This window comes from Oncorhynchus mykiss, chromosome 17, assembly GCF_057628025.1.
Source record: "Oncorhynchus mykiss isolate SJ-2025 chromosome 17, ASM5762802v1, whole genome shotgun sequence".
Lineage (NCBI taxonomy): Eukaryota > Metazoa > Chordata > Actinopteri > Salmoniformes > Salmonidae > Oncorhynchus > Oncorhynchus mykiss.
Genome location: NC_143038.1, coordinates 25,044,339 through 25,067,577, shown reverse-complemented (window position 1 = coordinate 25,067,577; position 23,239 = coordinate 25,044,339). Strand labels below are relative to the sequence as shown.

Sequence of the window (23,239 nt, the reverse complement as noted above, 5' to 3'; positions counted from 1 at the left end):
AAGTCAATAAAAACCCAACTGATGGTTAAATTAACCCACGTTTGAGTAAACCCAACAAGTTGGATTATTCACACAACCCAACTGGCTGTGTCAAAATAACCCAGCTAGTGTTCTGTCCAATTTTTACCCAGCGCTGGCTTACCCAATAACCCAATTTGAGTTGTTTTTAACCCATAATGTTTTTGAGTGCACTTAGTCTTCTTTCTTATTTCTTTCTTTCTTAATACCATACTGCATACAGTACTCTGTACTCCTTTATTACCATGCTTCCCCTTTCCCATTCTTCCTTACTGTAGCATACACAACTTTACCCCTAAAGTGGGGGAGAAAGACACGCAGAGAGCCATACGGCAGGCCTTTGACGTGTGGCAGACGGTGACCCCACTGACTTTCCAGGAGGTGGCCTACTCCGAGATCAAGAACGAGGGGAAGGAGGCCGACATCATGATCTTTTTCGCCTCTGGATTCCATGGTGATAGCTCTCCCTTTGACGGAGAGGGGGGGTTCCTGGCCCACGCCTACTTCCCGGGCCCTGGGATCGGAGGGGACACTCACTTTGATTCGGACGAGCCCTGGACACTAGGCAACGCTAATCATGATGGTAAGTCAGTGACTACTTTGGCTTGTTCATGTGTAGTGTTGAACCCTTGTATTTGAATGGATTATTAAATGTATAATGGGTTTTACATACTGGTTTATGCCACCGTAACTTTTTTTCCAAAGTGCTTCTGATTCTATATACACTGAACAAAAATATAAATGCAACATGTAGTGTTGGTCCCGTGTTTCATGAGCTAAAATAAAAGATCCCAGAAATGTTCCATACGCTAAAAAAGCTTATTTCTCTCAAATGTTGTGCATACATTCATTTACATCCCTGTTAGTAAGCATTTCTCCTTTGCAAGATTATCCATCCACCTTACAGATGTGGCATATGAAGAAGCTGATTAAACAGCATGATGATTACACAGGTGCACCTTGTGCTGGGGGCACTTAAAGTCCACTCTAGAATTTACAGTTTTGTCACACAACACAATGCTATAGATGTCTCATGTTTTGAGAGAGAGTGCAATTGGCATGCTGACTACAGGAATGTCCACCAGAGCTGTTGCCAGAGAATTTAATGTCAATTTCTCTACCATAAGCTGCCTCCATCATCGTTTTAGAGAACTTGGCAGTACATCCAATGGTGGTCACAGCAGATACTGACTGGTTTTCTGATTCACCCCCCCCCCCCCACCTTTTTTTTAAGGTAAACAAACAGATGCATATCTGTGTTCCCAGTCATGTGCAATCCATAGATTAGGGTCTAATGCGTTTATTTCAATTGACCGATTTCCACATATGAACTGTAACTCAGTGAAATTGTTGCATGTTGCGTTTATATTTTTGTTCAGGTTGTTGGTTAACAAGTGTTGTTCTACTCAAAAGCTACCAAAGAATAGTGCATACCAGGATGAAGAAACCTCTTTCATTGGCTGATGGTCATTGCTGAATGATTCAGTGATCAATGATCAATAGTTGAATACCAGTGAACTCTTGATAAGTGTGTGTGTGTGCCATCTGAGTGACATAGCACTGGACAATATGAACAAGTAAGGGGGATACTCCAGGCTCATTATTCAAAATAGCAGTGTCCAAAATGTATCAGTGAAACAATGCTGCAAAAATACATAGGAAGTACAAATTGTACAAATTGATTCCAGCAACCCACAAGGAAGTTGAGATATTTTGAAGTGTTTCAAATTATCATTGGGATCTATTTACAAGGGGAGATGTCTATTGAACAAATTACCACGGTATCTCTGTGAAGCTGTCATTTTCTTACACATTTTTTTGACTCTCACAGATAAATAAAAAAAACACATTTAGTCTAATTCACGTGGTAAAACTTTTGCAGCATGGTTTCACTGATTCAGAGGGGTTGGGTTAAATGCGGAAGACACATTTCAGTTGAAGGCATTCAGTTGTACAACTGACTAGGCATCCCCCTTTCCTTTCCCTTTCCCTTCACTGATACATTTACCACTATTATTTTGAATAATAGTCCAATGCAATATGGTCCAATGCAATGTTTTTTCTCTCCAGGTAATGACCTTTTCTTGGTGGCGGTACATGAGCTTGGGCATGCCTTGGGACTGGAGCATTCGAATGACCCCAGTGCCATAATGGCTCCCTTCTACCAATACATGGAGACACACAACTTCAAACTGCCCCTCGATGACCTCCAGGGTATCCAGAAAATATACGGTACTTTGTCACTTGTATATTTTTTACACTACTTAGCCAAGCTAAGCTAAGCCGAACTGTACTGAGCTGGCCTGGTTACTCATCCACCATAGTCACTGGAACATTGTTGAAAAGATCAATGTTATCCAGGCCCATAGCCGCAGGAAGTAGGGGTGCTGAGGGTGCTGCAGCACCCCCTGAAAAATATGAATAGAAAAAATATATACAGTACAATTGAAGTCGAAAGTTTACATACACCTTAGCCAAATAACTTTAAAATTAGTTTAAATGTTTCACAATTCCTGACATTTAATCAGAGTAAAAATTCCCTGTCTTAGGTCAGTTAGAATCACGACTATATTTTAAGAATGTGAAATGTCAAATTAATAAGAGAGAGGATGATTTATTTCAGCTTTTATTTCTTTCATCACATTCCCACTGGGTCAGAAGTTTACATACACTCAATTAGTATTTGGTAGCATTGCCTTTAAATTGTTTAACTTGGGTCAAACGTGTCGGGTAGCCTTCTACAAGCTTCCCACAATCAGGTGAATTTTGGCCCATTACTCCTGACAGAGCTGGTGAAACGGAGTCAGGTTTGTAGGCTTCCTTGCTCGCACATGCATTTTCAGTTCTGCCCACAAATTTTCTATGGGACAGGTCAGGGCTTTTTCATGGCTTTGTTGTCTTTAAGCCATTTTGCCACAACTTTGGAAGTATGCTTGGGGTCATTGTCCATTTGGAAGACCCATTTGCGACCAAGCTTTAACTTCCTGACTGTTGTCTTGAGGTGTTACTTCAATATATCCACCACATTTTTCCTCCTCATGATGCCATCTATTTTGTGAAGTGCACCAGTCCCTCCTGCAGCAAAGCACCAAAAAGTATGATCCTTGTAGTCTGGCTTTTTTATGGCGGTTTTGGAGCAGTGGCTTCTTCCTTGCTGAGCAGCCTTTCAAGTTATTTCGATATAGGACTCGTTTTACTGTGGATATAGATACTTTTGTACCTGTTTCCTCCAGCATCGTCACAAGGGCCTTTGCTGTTGTTCTGGGATTGATTTGCACTTTTCACACCAAAGTACGTTCATCTCTAGGAGACAGAACGTCTCTCCTTCCTGAGCGGTATGACGGCTGTGTGGTCCCATGGTGTTTATACTTCCGTATTATTGTTTGTACAGATGAACGTGGTACCTTCAGGCATTTGGAAATTGCTCCCAAGGATGAACCAGACTGGAGGTCTGCAATTATTTTTGGCTGGTTTCTTTTGATTTCCCCATGATGTCAAGCAAAGAGGCACTGAGTTTGAAGGTAGACCTTGAAAAAAATCCACAGGTACACCTCAAATTGACTCAAATGATGTCAATTAGCCTATCAGAAGCTTCTAAAGCCATGACATAATTTTCTGGAATTTTCTAAGCTGTTTAAAGGCACAGTCAACTTAGTGTATGTAAACTTCTGACCCACTGGAATTGCGAAACAGTGAATTGTAAGTGAAATTATCTGTCTGAAAAACAATTGTTTACTTGTGTCACCGACTTGCCAAAACTATAGTTTGTTAACAAGAAATTTGTGGAGTTGTTGAAAAACAGAGTTTTAATGACTCTAACCTAAGTGTAAGTAAACTTTTGACTTCTACTGTATCTAAAAAGATTGGGGGGAAGAAATGGAAAAAAATCACAAAAGTAGTGCACTGGGCCTTTACCAATCCTTAATTAGCGGTTCGATATAGCCATCTGTAGTGTGCCAAAAACAAAATCCAGCGCCACGCGGGATTTGGCAATTAGGAGGTGGGGAACCCTCTTTTTTGGTGACCATTGCTATTCAAATATAGGTTGTGATAGCTGTAAGCCTAATTGTTATTTTCATTTATTCACCCAGTAGGCTAGTATAATTTTGGTTTCATGTAGGCCTACTGGTATGAAAATAGACTATTTAAAGCATTTCCCCAGAATGCATGTCTTGTTTTTGTCTTCAAAGACAATAACAATTGTAGGTTATAACAGTGCAGTGACAGAATGATAATTGAGGTAATGCAAATAATTAATGATTACCTAGTTGGGCTAACTAGGCCTACATCATCATCCTCTGCCTTCATCCCTACCTGTAGTATAATGTATTTCCACCTCTCACTCTATCAGTCTTGCTTGGCAATCTTCCTGAATTAAAGTGAGATATTATAACAGATCAATCTAGCTGGCAAAACATCATTAAATATTACTAACTTGGCCTCAGAGGGGCACAGCATCGCAGTGCTAAAGACGTCACTACAGACCCGGGTTCGATCCAGGGCTGTATCACAACCGGCAGTGATTGGGAGTCCCATAGGGCGGCGCACAGTTGGCCCAGCTTTGTCCAGGTTAGGGGGGTGTTTGGCCAGGGAGGCTTTACTTGACTCATTGCGCTCAAGCGACTCCTTGTGGTGGGCCGGGCGCTTGCAGGCTGACTGCGGTCGTCAGTTGAATGATGTTTCCTCCAACGCATTGGTGCGGCTGGCTTCCGGGTGTTAAGAAGCGCGGTTTGGCGGGTCATGTTTTGGAGGACGCATGACTCAACCTTCAACCTCCTGAGCCTGTTGGGGAGTTCCAGAGATGAGACAAGTTTGAAATTGGGGGTAAAATAATAAAAAATATATATATATTGCTATTTAATTATTTATTTAGTTATTTAACTATAGGGTAGATGTAGGGCTGTTTTTTTATATAATGAGCACCCAGATGCTGCGTAGGAAACAGAATAATATCAGACAGAGACAAGCTGGCCCGGTGAAAATTTGCCAGCGTTGGCTACTCGATTGCAATATTAATATGTGACCGACCGGCTCAATACGATCTTATGTAGCAACATTTGAAATTGTGTGTTTTACATTGGAAAATAGTAGCAACTCAGAGCTAGAAAATTGCATATCATACAATACAGTTGAGGAACAATGGGAAAGTAATTCTGCTTTGAAAGTGAAACTTTATGGTAGAAAGTTAAACTTGTAACCCCACTTTTTAGAAAATGGTTTGGCACAACTACTGGAGAGCTCTTCTTCATCCACACCCTCTTAAGCCTTAGCCCCACCCATCTCTTTGACATTGACATGTGAGGCCATGTGCTATACAGAGTGAATACGGTAGTTTAGTAAAAACAACCAAAGATTTTGAAGGCTGGTTTATACTACGTCTATAGACAGTTGTCGCAGTGACATCATGAACATGCTATTGTTGTCCCACATCAAACTTGTCGTTGTCGTTATGAAAAAATATGAACACAAAAATGACAGGATGCATGACATCAGCAGCCTGGGGTTCAAAATAGCACACCTGGTGTGTTTTAACACCAATAAATCAATTCGTTTAAAAATGAATCTAGTAGATATCAATCTAACAAACCAGGAAACTAAAACAATGTTTTGGTTAGTTTCTAGCTTGTTAACTAGCTCGCCAGTTCAAATAAAGACCATATCATATAGCATACAACGTCTTAACTTGAGCTAATTTGTAGTCGTTATTACAGGAAAATAAACTCACAACAAGCTAATTACAGAAAATAGCGTATGGTTGTGATTGTGACAAAATAAAAGCAGGGCATTCTACTGGAGAATTTTAGAACTTGGACACTATCTCGGTGGCCTAACGTTATATCCTAATCTGACTTTGTTCTTCACATGTTGTTCTTCACGTTACCATCTCTGGTAAACAAACACTATAGCAAATAAAATCAAAGCTTATTTGTTACATGCACATGATACAGAAGGTGTAAACGGCACTGTGAAATGGTTACTTGCACAGTGGAGTCTTTGTTTAGACATGTAGCTAGCTAGGCTAAACAATGAACCATAATCCCAAGTCATAATGTTACTACCCTGCATGAATCTGTTGGTAGCTCTAACTAACCAACTAGCTAGGTTCAATGTTAGCTAGCTAGCTAACCTTTGGCTGTAACTGGCAATGAAAATGGATCTGAGATATAAATAATATTACTACACAGATCATACACGTAATGTTAGCTAGTGAGCCAGCCAGCTAACATTAGCTATCTAGCGAACAGTACGCTTTAAACTTTCTGACAAAAAAAACATGTAGCTAGCTAACCTCTCTTACCCGTATTCATGTATGAGCGCTTCTCCCTCTTTGTCACGGATGCCATGGTTGCCCTTAGTTTGAAGATATAATCCGGAGATGTGTTTTATACAACAGCCTTCTTCTGTGTGTTCTCTTTTGACTACCTCCACATTGTTTGCAATCAAACACCAGAATTTCCAAAAAACACATTTTGATAAAAAATAAATGTTTTAAGTTAAAATGCCACTCCTGTGAAGCAACATACGCCTAGTTTCCTGAAACTAGTCACATATTCTCAAAGCAGTCTCATTGATACAAAATTATTCAATATTATTTGAGCCAACTCGTTCATGGATACAATGTTTCAATATTCTCAGAAACCTTGTTGATGCAATGCTTCAACATACATAGAATGTTTCCCTTCCCTGTCAAATAATGCAAATACAAAAATGAGCTAGGCGCACACATTACAAGGAACATCTCTGAATGCAGAACAAATATTTTGGTGCAAAGCGCACGAGACAATGACACTGTCATAGTACACTGTATGTGCCGTTCCACAAGGGTGACTTCATATAGCCTATAGCAGGGTGTCTGCAACCTTTTTCATAGGAGTGACAATTTACAATTGATCCTACAATTTCTAAAGATCTGCGTGCCAGTTATGAATTTCATATAGGCATTGTAGACTACTCAACTGTGCCCAGAAAATGTCTAACTTCCCACAAACTGAATAACCTAATTCTAGCTGGCTACTAGACAGAGATGCTGTCCATTCAGTCACACCCCACAGAGCTCCACTATGCCTACCTGTACTGAGGCACCTTTGTGTGTAGATTTTTCTTCATTCCTTGGTCGAATTTGTTTGTTTTTCTGTTTTTCCTTGTCGGTTATAGGCTATTTGGGGCTATTGTCTCCTAAACCACAAGTCTATATACTAGAAACACATGAACAACATGGACACAGAAAAAAATATGAATACAAAGTTATTTAGGCATAAATTACATCAACTTAAACATAAAACATAAACGTAAACATAAAACATTGCAACATTAAAAACTTCCCCTACGAATGATGCAGCGCCCTCCCCCCCTTGGGCCAATTATTGACAAAAATTCAAGCTCAAACGGGACAGGAGATATGCTTTTTCAAAGTCTGGATTTTCAGTTGATTACTATAGTGCCCCCCTAGGGCCAATCAATGTAATCTATGGCAAGAGACCTGGCATGAAATATCGTGTGTGACTAATTTATGTACAAACAGACTGAGACAGATCCATAGTGGCAGGAGGGTAACCTAGTGGTTAGAGCGTTGGACTAGTAACAGAAAGGTTGCAAGTTCAAGTCCCCGAGCTGACAAGGTACAAATCTATCGTTCTGCCTCTGAACAGGCAGTTAACCCACTGTTCCTAGGCCGTCATTGAAAATAAGAATTTGTTCTTAACTGACTTGCCTAGTTAAATAAAGGTTAAAAAAATAAAATATTCCCCCCCTCTGATTTCATTGTGGACAAATTGGTGTTAATATACTGTTATCACAGCAGGAACTAGACTAAAGTAGAGGATAGAGAGATCTAGGAATGACGAGAGCTTTTTGAAAGCCTGTTCTTATGAGTGTGCCTCTGTGTGCAGGTGTCCCTACAGCCATGCTGGAGCCTACACGACCACTGCCCACCTTGCCCGCTCGCCGGACCCACCCCACCTCAGAGAGGAAACATGACCGTCAGTCCCGCCCGCCACGTCCGCCCTCCGGTGACAGGCCCTATTTCCCCACTGGCAAACCCAACATCTGTGATGGCAACTTCAACACCGTGGCCTTCTTCAGACGCGAGATGTTTGTCTTCAAGGTGAGACCAACGACGTATATAAACCCTGGATTGCTGATGCCATGTATTGGCCAATGAGAGACTTTTGAATCCACCAGTCGGTCATATTGGCACTCCTCATAAAAGCAGTCATCCATAGAAATTAATAGAATTCCACAGTATTTCATTTAAATGTTTCAAGGACAAAAATGTGTATATTTTTTCATTTTGATGTTTAGCTCACATAATATCATTTAAAAGTATGCATTAAGGTGTTTGTAATAAAATAAACGTGGCAAAAACAAATCATTTTTAACTGCATTTCTATAGCTTTATAAATATGTCTTACACTGCTGGGGGAGTGCTAAGATGGAGGCGCGGTGACTTCAAAACAGCGCCCCCTGTCATGTAGTGTATATATAAATCATTGGGTGAGACTTCCTTTACAAAGCGAACACTTTACAAAGTGTAACATTAAGTCTGTGTAGTGTAGGACAATCCTTTTATAATTTGGGGCAGCAGGTAGCCTAGCAGTTAGAGCGTTGGGATAGTAAGCAAAGGTTGATTGTTTGATCCGGCAAAGTAGCCATGTCTGCCGTTCTTGAGCAACTGACTACGTTTTCCCTTTCCCAAAATAAACACTTTTTGAGTATTGAATTTAACACAATAGGAGTTGCTTTAATTTTGCCTTGTTCCCAACTCAAAAATGTGTCAGCGCCATTTTCCTCCAAGAGTGGTTAAATATCTCCTGCACATTCAATTTGTTCTTCAGTTCACATGCCTTGGTTGGTAGTGGTAGTGTAGTGTTTTATTTTCCCGGAATTAAAACCAAATTGAACCTTTTTTTTGACTTAAGGGTTTCAGCAATGCTGAAGAGCTTCTCACACTGTAGGGAGCTCTTAGATTTTGCAAGGGTAAAAAGTATTGGTTCTCTGGTTATTGCATATACAGTAGTATGAGTTTGTATTCTAGTATTTCTCTCATGATCGGGTGTAGAAGCTCCCTCTTCAGATCACTTTTTACAGTAATACGCTTATCTGTAGCTGGTGTCACACTCAATGGGCCTTTTCCCCATCACCAAGTTAGTCACCAGATAATGTGCTTTAATGAAGGTAAACTTGCATTGGTACTTGTCTTTTTTTTTTCATACTGAGCAGTGCGTAGAGTAGACAAACCCTGTTTGATGCATTTGATCTTTGCCTAAATGTCCTAAAAGGTCACTTCTCCACTATCTGATGAATGTTAACACACATCAATAAAACCTGGCCTTTATTGATACAAACTGTATATTCCTGTTTAGGAGCTCTTTTTTGGAGGCATGTTTAACGCGTATGAATGGACACACAGTAAGTTTACTTACTACAGCATAGTTACATGTTCAGTGTTCATAAACAAATCAATAGGAAATGTACCCATGTACATAAATTGAATACTTGGTAGTAACCCCTGCCACTTGCAATTTGTTCATAATGGAATATTTAGTCACATTTTGATGATAGTTGACTTATATCAGAGTAACCATAATGGTAAAATCCCTTAGTAAGTACAGTACTATGAAGTAATGACATTACTAGGTGACCCTCGCGATGCTGGCCTTCTTTGTAGAGTTCATCTGTCCAGTGTCTGTTCTTTTACCCATCTTAATTTTTTATTTCTTTGGCCAGTCTGAGATATGGCTTTTTCTTTCTAACTCTGCCTAGAAGGCCAGCCTCCCGGAGTCACCTCTTCACTGTTGACATTGAGACTGGTGTTTTGCGGGTACAATTTAATGAAGCTGCCAGTTGAGGACTTGAGGCATCTGTTTCTCAAACTAGACACTTATGTACTTGTCCTCTTGGTCAGTTGTGCACCGGGGCCTCCCACTCCTCTTTCTATTCTGGATAGAGCCAGTTTGCACTATTCTGTGAAGGGAGTAGTACACAGCGTTGTATGAGATCTTCAGTTTCTTGGCAATTTCTCACATGGAATAGACATAATTTCTCAGAACAAGAATAGACTAATAGACTTTCAGAAGAAAGGTCTTTGTTTCTGGACATTTTGAGCCTGTAATCGAACCCACAAATGCTGATGCTCCAGATACTCAACTAGTCTAAAGAAGGCCAGTTTTATTGCTTCTTTAAATCAGAACAACAGTTTTCAGCTGTGCTAACATAATTGCAAAATGTTTTCTAATGATCAATTAGCCTTTTAAAATGATAAACTTGGATTAGCCATTGGAACACAGGAGTGATAGTTGCTGATAATGGGCCTCTGTACGCCTATGTAGATATTCCATTTTTAAATATCAGCCGTTTCCAGCTAATTTACAACAATAACAATGTCTACACTGTATTTCAGATCAATTTGATGTTATTTGAATGGACAAAAAAATAGCTTTTCTTTCAAAAACAAGGACATTTCTAAGTGACCCCAAACATTTGAATGGTAGTGTACTATATATATAAATACGATATATATATTATATATTGTGTATCTTAAATTTCCATCATTAATAATAATGATGACAGTTCATGCAAAGGATTGTGACCAATAACCAGGATTGCCATTGCATCACATTTTTGTCAAGCAATTATAATTTTTTGCAAACAATTGGGATTCATCCTATATTGTCCCTAAAATCCTTACCCCTTAGCAACAGATGTGGGACACACACACACACACACACACACACACTAAACAGTTGTTGCATCCCAGAGCCAACTCAAGAAAGGACTTGATTTACGAATGCATATAAAGTTACAGCCTTTTGAGAAAGCATGCAAAATGTATTTATTTCACCTTTATTTAACTAGGCAAGTCAGTTATTAAGGACCAATTCTTATTTACAATGACGGCCAACCCCGGCCAAACCCGGACGATGCTGGGCCAATTGTGCGCCACCCCATCACAATCACGGTCAGATGTGATGCAGCCTGGATTCGATGTGTGTGTTTCAGGGGAAGGAGGCGTATCTGATCTCCATCACCTATGACTTGACATTGGTTAATCAAATTAGACTTAGAATATGTGGACAACTACAAATACCTACAGTGCCTTGCGAAAGTATTCGGCCCCCTTGAACTTTGCGACCTTTTGCCACATTTCAGGCTTCAAACATAAAGATATAAAACTGTATTTTTTTGTGAAGAATCAACAACAAGTGGGACACAATCATGAAGTGGAACAACATTTATTGGATATTTCAAACTTTTTTAACAAATCAAAAACTGAAAAATTGGGCGTGCAAAATTATTCAGCCCCCTTAAGTTAATCATTTGTAGCGCCACCTTTTGCTGCGATTACAGCTGTAAGTCGCTTGGGGTATGTCTCTATCAGTTTTGCATTGGTTCTGGGATATGCAACAGTTTCTTTTCTCACTCACTTAACGCCACACAAAACACACACCACACCTTCCATGACAATACATCCACACATCCACATACTGTGCCTTCTATGTCTTCTGTTTGCTATATTTTTTATCTCCACCATGTTGATTGAGTACTTTTGTGTTCCAATTCGTTATATTTGAAGACGTATTATTTTGCTAGTTATCCTTTCTTCGAATGCCGTCTTATCCATTTATAAAATACGATAAATGGAAAAGTAAATAATTATTTTACAACAGTCTCTATCTTGAATGGTATAGTGTAGTTGTATTTTATTTAACAATTGTTTAATTTTATTGTTTTATCTATTTTTTTTAATTATTATTCAAATCCCTAACATGGCTAGTATTGGTTGTTCTATTATTCGACCCCTCTGTGAGAACTTTGTCATTTTTAGAATACCCATGGAGTAGTCTTCAGGGCACACACTTAATATGTTGTGAAATCTGATATGAATGTATTGTAATGCTTTAAAATGTATAACTTCCTTAATTTTGCTGAACCCCAGGAAGACTAGCTGCTGCCTTGGCAGCAGGCCCTTGAATACCAGGCCATTAGGACCTGATGGAGGGACAATAGAGCCCTGAGTACCAAACCATTAGGACAGGATGGAGGGACAATAGAGCCCTGAGTACCAGGCCATTAGGACCTGATGGTTGGTAGCAAGTTGGGTACTACCAACAACACAAGTCCAGAGTGCATAAAAGGAGATTACCGTGACTCAACGGTCACGCAGAATTTTACTGCGGTCATGACTTATGACTGCCAGGGTGGCGGTAATACGGTCACCGCAGTAGCCCTACGTCTGGCACCTACTACCATACCCCGTTCAAAGGCAATTCAATCTTTTGTCTTGCCCACTCACCCTCTGAATGGCACACACACGCAATCCATGTCTCAATTGTCTCAAGGCTTAAAAATCCTTCTTTAACCTGTTTCCTCCCCTTCATCTACACTGATTGATGTGGATTTAAAAAGTGACATCAAAAAGGGATCATAGCTTTCACCTGGATTCACCTGGTCAGTCTATGTCATGGAAAGAGCAGGTGTTCTTAATGTTTCGTATACACAGTGTATATTGACAGAGTATATTGACAAAATAAAACATGTACAAATATAAAGGATTATATTCTATGCTGAAACACGTTAAATAGCAACTATATTCACTATATTGAAACAGTGCCTTCAGGAAGTAGTTCACAGCTCTTGATTTTGTTGTGTTACAAAGTGGGATTAAACATTTCTAAATATATATATAAATATGAAAAATAAAACACTCATATCTTGATGAGATAATAATTCAACCCCCTGAGTCCAATACATGTCAGAATCACCTTTGGCAGCGATTACAGCTGAGTCTGTCTGGGTAAGTCAGCATTTAAATTTGCCCATTATTATTTTCAACTCTGTCAAATTGGTTGTTGATCTTTACTAGACAACCATTTTGATGTCTTGCCATAGGAAGAGTCTTGGTGGTTCCAAACTTCTTCCATTTAAGAATGATGGAGGCCGCTATGTTCTTGGGGGATCTTCTGTTTCGGAGCTCTACGGACAATTCCTTCAACCTCATGGCTTGGTTTTTACTGTCAACTGTGGGACCTTATATAGACAGGTGAATGCCTTTCCAAATCATGTCCAATCAATTTAATTTACCCCAGGTGGACTCCAATCAAGTTGTAGAAACATCTCAAGAAGGATCAATGGAAACAGGATGCACCTGACCTCAGTTTCAAATCTCATAGTAAAGGGTCTAAATACTTATGCAAATAAGGCATTTCTGTAAATAAATTTGACAAAATGTTTAAAAAAAGGTGTTTCACTTTGTCACCATGGGGTATTGTGTGTAGATTGCTGAGGATTTTAACATTTTTGAAAATCCATTTTAGAATAAGGCTGTAACGTAACAAAATGTAGAAAAAGTCAAAGGGTCTGAATACTTTCCGAAAGCACTGTAGTTACCCTGCAATAAGGCCTCTGCTACGCGAATCATTTGTGGCTCTTTGAGGGGTAAGTGTGGGTATTTGCATGTGGGTAGCAGTCAGTGGGGAGTTTGCTCAGCCGTGCCCTAGATTTACTGGAGCCAAATGATAATGAGCTGTGATTGATGTGAGCTCTCTCCTCTCTTTTTATTCTCTTTAGGACCGATGGTTCTGGCGACTGCGGAACAACGAGGTGCAGGAGGGCTACCCGATGCAGATTGAGCAGTTCTGGAAAGGTCTACCGCCCCGTATCGACGCCGCCTACGAGAGATCGGACGGCAAATTTGTATTCTTTAAGGGTATTTTAACTCCCTTCTCCTTTTCAAATGTGATATAGCCCTTTTTGATCAGTGTTATTGTTAGCTAAGTCATTTTCGCTTTAGGTGAATAAACCTGGATTAGAGAGAGAGTACCAACTATAAAACCCCAATCTCTAACACGGTCCTTGTACGGTAGTTCAATTTCCAAGCCCTGAACATGCCCAATAGTTGAGGATTCACAATACCACTTTGACCTAGGTCATGTTCATTAGGGCACGCGACAGGAAACATGTAGCCCTTTCCTGTAGTCAAATGACCTAGTGCCCTCATGGGTGGAATGTTATTATAATTTCATAATTACTAAGCATTATTTAAGAAATGACGCCGAAAATCCTGTGTTTCTATGTCTGGGATGAATATAGTGTAATATTGGGATGCAAAGAAAACATTTAAACTCTATTAACAAACCTAAAGCAATGGTAAACCACAACTTGCTTTAAATAGGTTATATGTAAATACACTTACAGACAAACATAATTGCTTCCTGTGGGCATGAGATATTAAAAGAATGCAGACTACAGAGGGTTTTACTGTAACGGCCGTTGGTGGAAGAAGGTGAGGACCAAGGTGCAGCGTGGTACGTGTTTGTCATTTTATTAAATAGAACTGAACGCTAAATACAAAGTAACAAAAGGAGCAACTGAAACAGCTCCGTCAGGTGCAAAACACACTAAACAGAAAATAACTACCCACACCACACAGGTGGGAAAAGGCTACCTAAGTATGGTTCTTAATCAGAGACAACGATAGACAGCTGCCTCTGATTGAGAACCACACCCGGCCAAACACAGAAATCCAAAACTTTGAAAATTAACATAGAATGCCCACCCTAGTCACACCCTGGCCTAACCAAAATAGAGAATAAAAACCTCTCTATGGCCAGGGCGTGACATTTACATACATCCAAACGTTTCACAGTAGCTGGACAAAGATCCAATATAAAGAGAAAGGGAGAATGTCCACTCAGCGTTATACTGATGTTTTACATACAGTACCAGTCAAACGTTTGGACACACCTACTCATTCAAGGGTTTTTCTTTATTTTTACTATTTTCTACATTGTAGAATAATAGTGAAAACATCAAAACTATGCAATAACACATACGGAATTATATAGTAACCAAAAAAGTGTTAAACAAATCAAAAAATATTTTATATTTGAGATTCTTCAAAGTAGCCACCCTTTGCCTTGATGACAGCTTTGCACACTCTTGGCATTCTCTCAACCAGCTTCACCTGGAATGCTTTTCAAATAGTCTTGAAGGACTTCCCACATATGCTAATCACTTTTTGGTTGCTTTTCCTTCACTTTGCGGTCTGACTCATCCCAAACCACCTCAATTGGGTTGAGGTCGGGTGATTGTGGAGGCTAGGTCATCTGATGCAGCACTCCATCACTCTCCTTCTTGGTCAAATAGCCCTTAAACAGCCTGGAGGTATTTGGTCAGGTACAGGTCATTGTCCTGTTGAAAAACAAATGATAGTCCCATTAAGTCCAAACCAGATGGGATGGCGTATCGCTGCAGAATGCTCTGGTAGCCATGCTGGTTAAGTGTGCCTTGAATTCTATTTTTTTATTTTTTTATTTTATTTTTACCTTTATTTAACTAGGCAAGTCAGATTCTTATTTTCAATGACAGCCTAGGAACAGTGGGTTTAACTTCCTGTTCAGGGGCAGAATGACAGATTTGTACCTTGTCAGCTCGGGGATATGAACTTGCAACCTTTCGGTTACTACATGTGTTATTTCATAGTGTTGATGTCTCACTATTATTATACAATGTAGAAAATAGTCAAAATAACTTGTCCAAACTTTTGACTAGTACTGTACGAATTGAAAACTTCTTACAGATTGCATTCACACTTCTCCAGAAGTTGCATTACATGCGTGCCATAAATTCCCACCATAAAACCAGGACAGTGAATCATTCGAATTAGTTTGGGTTGAATAAAATTCAATGAAAAACAAGTAATCTGTTAATTTTTTCAACTACAATAAATGCAGTACATGTAAAATGTAATGATATCATAAAATCACCATCATAAAAAAAGGCAATGCATTGCAGTTGAACCAGCCTTTGTTATAGAAGGCCTAGGGTAAGGGTAGCCAACGGTGGGCTTGGGTTTCAAAAATATGAAACGAAAAACAAACAATTGTAACAGGCAAATAACTTCTAAATATAAGGTTCATCGGTATTCACTGAGGTTCTCATCTCTCGTTTCATGATGAGCATGAACACATGTAGCCTACATCATGGAGGGGGTTTTACGCACATCCAAAGCATAGCTAATATAATGTCAGCTCACTGTTTTGCTCCTCTCAAACTTGGTATTTTAATAATTCTTTAGTGATTTAAGATTTATTTCCCAGCTGTCGAACACTTTATCGACGGTTTTGACTACATTGGGCAGGACAAAAAGAAAACAGACTTATTTGAGAGGGGGGGGCACTATGCTTTGTTTTTAATAAAATAAAATGGGGAAAAAACATGTAATTTATGTTTCTAAATATGAAGTATACAGGCACCAAATCACATCTTGTTCCATGCGCATATGGGCGGTGCGTGTCAAGGCTGGATCGGCTGAGCTTCCACTGTCACAACTAATGTCATATCCAACTGCATTACCGCTAAAACCAGATTTGGTTGGTCTTAAATATCCCTACCAGCGCTGCCTGAAATTAGCACTTTGGATCATTAAGGACGTGCCTCAAATATTTCCACCCCTTCCATCTGAGCACAAGCATGCTGATGTTCGACAGGTAAATTGCTAAACCTGGTGTTAAGGCTGGAACATGCCAGTGCGCCATGCCGAAAATAGAGCCCTATATCTGACATGGCACAGGTGTCTTCTTATTCTTAAGCCCATAACCATGTGTGTGAGGTGTATACTTTTGTTTCAAAGTAGATTTGTTTAAACTACCAAAAAACACCGAGACCCTGATCTAGCTCACTTCAGTAAAAGGTTAAAACAAATATTTAAAAAAGTTTTACAATGGAAAATGAAAATAGTTTGAGATAATCTCCCCGTTTCAGTCGGTTTTCCTCTGTTTAGTGCCTAATGAACATGACCCTGTTGTTGTTTACCCCACAGGTGACAAGTACTGGGTATTCAAAGAGGTGACTGCTGAGCCCGGGTACCCCCAGAGTCTGGTGGAGCTGGGTAACTGTCTCCCTAAGGACGGCATTGACACAGCACTGCGCTGGGAGCCCGTGGGCAAAACCTACTTCTTCAAAGGGGACCAGTACTGGCGCTACAACGAGGAGAAACGCATGGCCGACCCGGGCTACCCCAAACCCATCACTGTGTGGAAGGGCATCCCCGAGGCGCCGCAGGGAGCCTTCGTCAGCAGGGAGGGCTGTGAGTATAATTATCCACAGACCATGTGGCTACCGCCTTGAAGCATGCAGAGGGACAGGGGTTTGGCTTCATGCCATCTCAATAACGTCAATTCGGGGAGTAATTTGAAATTCCAATTATTTTCATTGGGGAATTGGAATTTCTGTTTACTTTATGAATTAACTACATTTGGTACTGTAATTGCTATTACAGTAACAAAGCACTTGGACTGTTATCGTAGTGACGTACATAAGCTGTAATTGCACATTGAAACAGTAACTGAAGTCTTACAATAACAACATTGCACTTTTATTTGAGTCTTATCAGAAGGCCCCATTTACAACTTGCTAACATGTGGGTTTTGTGATCAAAGTTTGTGATCAAAATTAAAATATCTGTCCACATTGTTTTCCTGGTGACCAGATATCCTGGTGCCTCCCTTTATGCATATTATTTAACAGATATATTTTCAAAATTATATGAATGCATTTATTTTAAGACAATTATTGATGCCTGTCAATGATTTTAGAGGCTGGTAATAATGATGATTTTCATGGTTTGTCAATCGAGATCTAGGTCCCTGACTACCTCTGGAGTAAAGTGCCAATGTTATAGTCGGCCTACTAAATATGTATACAGAATATTCATCAAGCACGAGGTAAATATTATACGAGATCGAGCTTCAAATGTGTTGACAACACATTCGTAACACAGCAGAAAATAGTTCATCATGTACACACTAAAACATTAGGGTTCCTCAAGGGCTCTTTGGGAAGGGTGAGGGTTCTATGTGGAACCTTACTGAAACAAAAGGAATCTTTCCTCTTTTAGTGATAATTAAAATGTAGGGGCGGCAGCTCATTAGAATATTTTGGGGCGTGGTTTGTTCACAGCTTTTTGTGCAACCGTGAGTGAGTGTCATTACAGTTGATTTAATCTGTTGTGTTATGCTAGTACATGTTATAACTATGGCCAGTGACAGTGTCTTGTGAAAGACTCATGTATGTCCTTGTGTCAGTTGAGAACTGTTGACTCAGTAGTTTTCAATTCTCTCCTCGGGGATCCCAAGCCATTCCAGAGCTAGCACACCTGATTCAACTTGTTAATAAGCACAATAATAAAAGCGATGGTATTTTAACAATATAATTTGGCTATTAAACCAAAATAAAAACATGTTTGGTTCCACAAAGAACCTTTGAGATTGAGAAAGGTTCTTTTTTATAGAACGATTCTCAATAAAGGTTTTATAAGGAACCATCAAAAGGGTTCTATATAGCCCCAAAAAGGGTTGTAACCATAGCGGAACCCTTTTTTGGTGCTATATAGAACCTTTTTTTAATGTTGCTTTATAGAAGTTAATGAAAGGGTTCTTTTATAGCAACATACATGTTCCATTTAGAACCTTATGAGCATGGTTCTTTATAGAACCTTAAAAAAAGGCTCCATATAGCACCAAAAAGGCTTCCCCGATGGTTCCATGCCAAAGCACCCTTATTTGGAACTTTATAGAGCCATTTGTTTTTAGTGTGTATTTATGAAGTCTCAGCAGCTTGTGTGAGTCAGAATTGCTCACCGTTCTCTGAGATGCTTTTGGCTAATATTAACCCATCTGTGAGAACCATGTCAACATCAGATAAGTGGCCCTTCTGGCCAGAGGGCTGTCGCTGAACTGTTGGCCGTCTGTGTCAGAGGACTGTTTGTGCCATGAGTGTAGTGGAATTGGCGGTGTCAGGGTCAGAGGGTTAACCCAGCCAGAGGCCTCAGCCCCGCCACTCATTTGTGCTGCTCTAGCAAAAAAACGCTGCACTGCCTCGGCACCTCCCGGGAGACTTCCTCTGGAAGGAACTATCATCACTTTTTGCGAGTCATGTCACAACCTCCTGAAACACATTCCACAAAGGACTTGAGACCATGAGAGGTGGAAATCAGAGGGGGTGGCATGGTCCATTTGGCTAGTCCGTCCACTAGCCATTTTCTTAAGGGATCTGGAGGTGCTGTTTTGGACGGCAGCAGAGGGGAGTACTTCATCAATCAGTAGCCTCCAAGGTTTCTGTGGTCCTCTGATTGCCACACATTCTCAGTCCGTGTGCCTTTTCTCCCAGGCATTGCATAGTACAAAGAACTACCCCTCCAAAACAAACAGGGCATTTAGAGAGTTATGGTTTGGAGACTGCATTTTCGGTTGTAGAGCTTTGATAGCATACCGTTATGATATGACAAATAGATAATCAGGTACAGTGTTTATTTGGACAAGGGAATGTTTGAGTAGCCTGATTACCAATCCACATCGCTCCAGGCCAAACGCCACGCCCACTAGCGTTTCTTCTCCACAATTGAATGTGTGGAGAATGTATGGCGTGAGTGATCGAGCAGCAGAGTTAAATTCAGGATGAGTTGTCAGGCAGAATGTTTGAGGTGTTAGATTTGCAAACTATACAAGTCAATCTGTTAGATACAAATGAATTTGTACTTTTGCTCTCTTTTCCCCTCTTTAGTTTATACCTATTTCTACAAAGGGAAGGACTACTGGAAGTTTGACAACCAGAAGCTGACCGTTGAGCCCGGCTACCCCAAGTCTATTGTCAATGACTGGATGGGCTGCCACCAATCAGACATGGAGAAGAACAAGGACCGGCAGCTTCCCCACGATGACGTGGACATCATGGTGACCATCAATGACGTGCACAGCACTGTCAACGCCATCGCTGTGGTGATTCCCTGCATCCTGTCCCTGTGCATCCTGGTCCTGGTCTATACCATCTTCCAGTTCAAAAACAAAGGGGTGCAACAGAACGCCACCTTCTACAAACATCCGGTCCAGGAGTGGGTATGACAGGCTTAGGCAGCGCGCCGCCACTTACGATACGAAACTGCGCTGAGAGGGCTACAAAAACTCTGAGCACCATGTGACCAGTGCCTGTCTTGCACAAACCCTTTGCGAGAAGGGAAGGAGGGGAATTAAGTTACTCCCTTTCATCCACTGTCAAGGACCTCTAGATGAACATCGCCAAAATTGAGTATGTTGAATATTAGCATGAGGCGATTCATAGGACGCTGGGAGGCTTTGAGGGTAAGGACAGAGCACAGCAAATCCGATTGCTCTGCCTTTTGCGCCTCGTCTATCTGTTGTCCATTCTTATCTGGCTGTTTCAGTGGGGGTTGTCACACATACTTTACCTCGATGGGACTCCCATACACTTTTTCTCAGGGGGAGAGAGAGGGGGAGCCTACCCTCACATAGCCAGGTACCAGTAATCTGTCTGAGTCCAGTATCAACTTGTACATGAACTTCAAGTATTATCAAGTCAAACAAGATATTTAAAGAAAAAATTTAAACTTGAACAAAAAAATGTAGTAGAAAGGCCATAGAAAAGAATACCAAGGATTTTTGTGGATCATTTAATATTTTCAGTTCGAGAGCTTGGAGTTAACAAGAGGAGAAACTTTGTACATCGCAAATGATAAATGTCTTCATAGCCAGACCTCTGCCTCTAGCGATGGACTCACCTAAGCTAGAGGACTGAGACTATAAGTATGTCTGCTGAAGGACCGCCGCTATACCAACATCCCCCAGCACAGACTCCCTGCTCCTCTGCCTGGACCAAGGGGCGTAGGGGAGAGTGAGTTAGCATTTAAAGACATTGGTCACAGTTATCTTTCTTAGAATTATACTTAGTTTTATTTATCTTTTACATGCCCCAAGGTGTAGAGGAGTACCTATGCCCGTTTCCATAGGCTAAGCACGTCAGACCAACATTGACTAGGCACAATGAACTGCTGTTGAGGCAGCCTGAATTCCACTCCATACCCCTCTTCATTCCTCCTTATTTCTCTCACTTTCTCTCTTCCTCCAACTGTGTCGCTCTCTCTTTATATACAGTGCCCTCCGTAATGATTGGGAAAATGAAGCTTCTTCTTTTGTCTCCTCTTTACTCCAAAAGTTTGGATTTGAAATCAAACCATGACTGAGGTTAAAGTGCAGACTGACAACTTTAATTTGAGGGTGTTTTCAATCATATCGGGTGAACGGTTAAGAACTTACAGCACTTTGTGTACGTATTCCCCCCATTTTAGGGCACCAAAAGTATTGGGACAAATTCATGTGTATTAAAGTAGTAAAAAGTTAAGTATTTGGTCCCATATTCATTACATGCAATGTAGAGAATCTTTCCTGTACAGTAGGAAATGCAAACTTAGTTTATTTGAGGTTTTAAAAAGGCCTCTAAAGTTTGTAATTTCCAGAAACATCTACAAAAATGTCCTTTAATTATAATCCACATAATTCACATTTCCCATTGCTGCAAGATTATTAGCCTGCTGTAGCAAACTTAAGATCCAAGATTAAGATCTGTATAGTCCTTGATACTGTATTTTCTGACCCCAAGCTTGTGACTCTACACATTTGTTGGATGCATTTGCTGTTTCTTTTGTTTGTGTCATTTTGGAGTCCGTTTTATTGTAAATAAGAATAGAATATGTTTCTAGAAAGTTACAACGCACAAATATCATACCCTCCCTAAAAAAATGCTAACTCCCCTGTTATTCTAATGGTGAGAGGTTAGCATGGCTTGGGGGGTATGATATTTGTGCATCTGTAACTTTCTCGCTTTTCATTATTCACGATTCATACCCTCAAATTAAAGATGACAGTCTGCACTTTAACCTCATAGTCATTGTTTGATTTCAAATCCAAACTTTTGGAGTATAGAGACAAAAAATGTAAATGCTTCACTGTCCCAATCATTGCGGAGGGCACTGTATCTAACACCCTACATTTCATTGAAATGCTGTCCTCATGATCTAATTTACAGTTTTGTTTTTAACCTCGTTTTCAATAGGAAAGATGTTCAATGGGAAAGTGAAGTTTAAAAGAAAGATCCAGGTAGAGTCTTTCTGCACTGGGGTGCATTGGTACACTGGGGTAATTACCATACTTTGTCTATCTCTGTAGGGCAGGTCAGGATTTCCTGAGTTCAGCTGTTTCTTACCCTGATAAAAACAAATACACAGATGACCCATGATAAAAGCAAAGTTATTTCATATGTTTAATTCATTTCCCTGTATTTCTATTCACTACTTTTGCTACAGTAGAGAATTATCATGTATTCATCTCACCCAGATAATAATGTCAATGCAGTTGCCAGGACTGAAACCAGAGAATCTTTCCTGTACAGTAGGAAATGCAAACTTAGTTTATTTGAGGTTTTAAAAAGGCCTCTAAAGTTTGTAATTTCCAGAAACATCTACAAAAATGTCCTTTAATTATAATCCACATAATTCACATTTCCCATTGCTGTAAGATTATTAGCCTGCTGTAGCAAACTGGCTCAAATTAAGATCCAAGATTAAGATCTGTATAGTCCTTGATACTGTATTTTCTGACCCCAACGGGGTTTGGTACCACACATCAAACATGTAGTCTTTAGATTTTTTTATTGACTTTTAAAAGTTTTTTTTATTTGCTTTATTTGTACTTTTATTTGCTGTTGAAATGATGTATTATCATTAGCGAATATCCCGCTCTGGTTGTATGTATCCTATCGAGCTAGTAAATGTATATACATTTTTTGCAATCACAAATATGAGGAATCGGTTGAAAGGAGACTTGACTTTGCCATTTTGTCATTGCATTGACAATCTGTCAAATTGTTCGTTGTTGTTAAAAAGTTTTGCTTATTTAAATGATGAAACATGACGTGACTAGTCTCATTTATACTGAACAAAAAGAAATGCAACATGGAACAATTTCAAAGATTTTACCGAGTTACAGTTCATATAAGGAAATCAGTCAATTGAAATAAATAAATGAGGCCCTAATCTATGGATGTCACATGACTAGGAATACACTAGGTAGGGACGTGGATCAGAAAACCAGTAAGTATCTGGTGTGACCACCATTTGCCTCAAGCATCCCGACACATCTCCTTCGCATAGAGTTGATCAGGCTGTTGATTGTGGCCTGTGGAATGTTGTCCCACTCCTCTTCAATAGCGGTGCAAAGTTATTGACAGGCCGGAAGAACTGGGACATTTTCAGCTTCCAGGAATTGTGTACAGATCCTTGCGACATGGGGCCGTGCATTATCATGCTGAAACATGAGGTGAAGGCGGCGGATGAATGACACCACAATGGGCCTCAGGATCCCGTCATGTGCGT

The 23,239-nt window shown here is 40.0% G+C and overlaps 1 protein-coding gene across 3 annotated transcripts in view; it reads left to right on the top strand.

Annotated features, from left to right (window-relative positions):
• mmp24 (matrix metallopeptidase 24) overlaps positions 1–22,775 on the top strand; it is a 67,862-nt gene extending 45,087 nt beyond the window's left edge. For 2 of the 3 annotated variants that reach the window (XM_021568353.3, XM_090205144.1), the window contains 6 exons: positions 297–601; positions 2,089–2,250; positions 7,908–8,122; positions 13,585–13,723; positions 16,838–17,104; positions 19,579–22,775. In XM_021568353.3, the coding sequence (XP_021424028.1) occupies positions 297–601; positions 2,089–2,250; positions 7,908–8,122; positions 13,585–13,723; positions 16,838–17,104; positions 19,579–19,916 (1,426 nt within the window). In that variant the 3' untranslated portion in view covers positions 19,917–22,775. The remainder of the gene's footprint in view (positions 1–296; positions 602–2,088; positions 2,251–7,907; positions 8,123–13,584; positions 13,724–16,837; positions 17,105–19,578) is intronic. The other variant, XM_021568354.3, reaches the window with a different exon arrangement.
• The last annotated feature ends 464 nt before the right edge of the window (positions 22,776–23,239 follow it).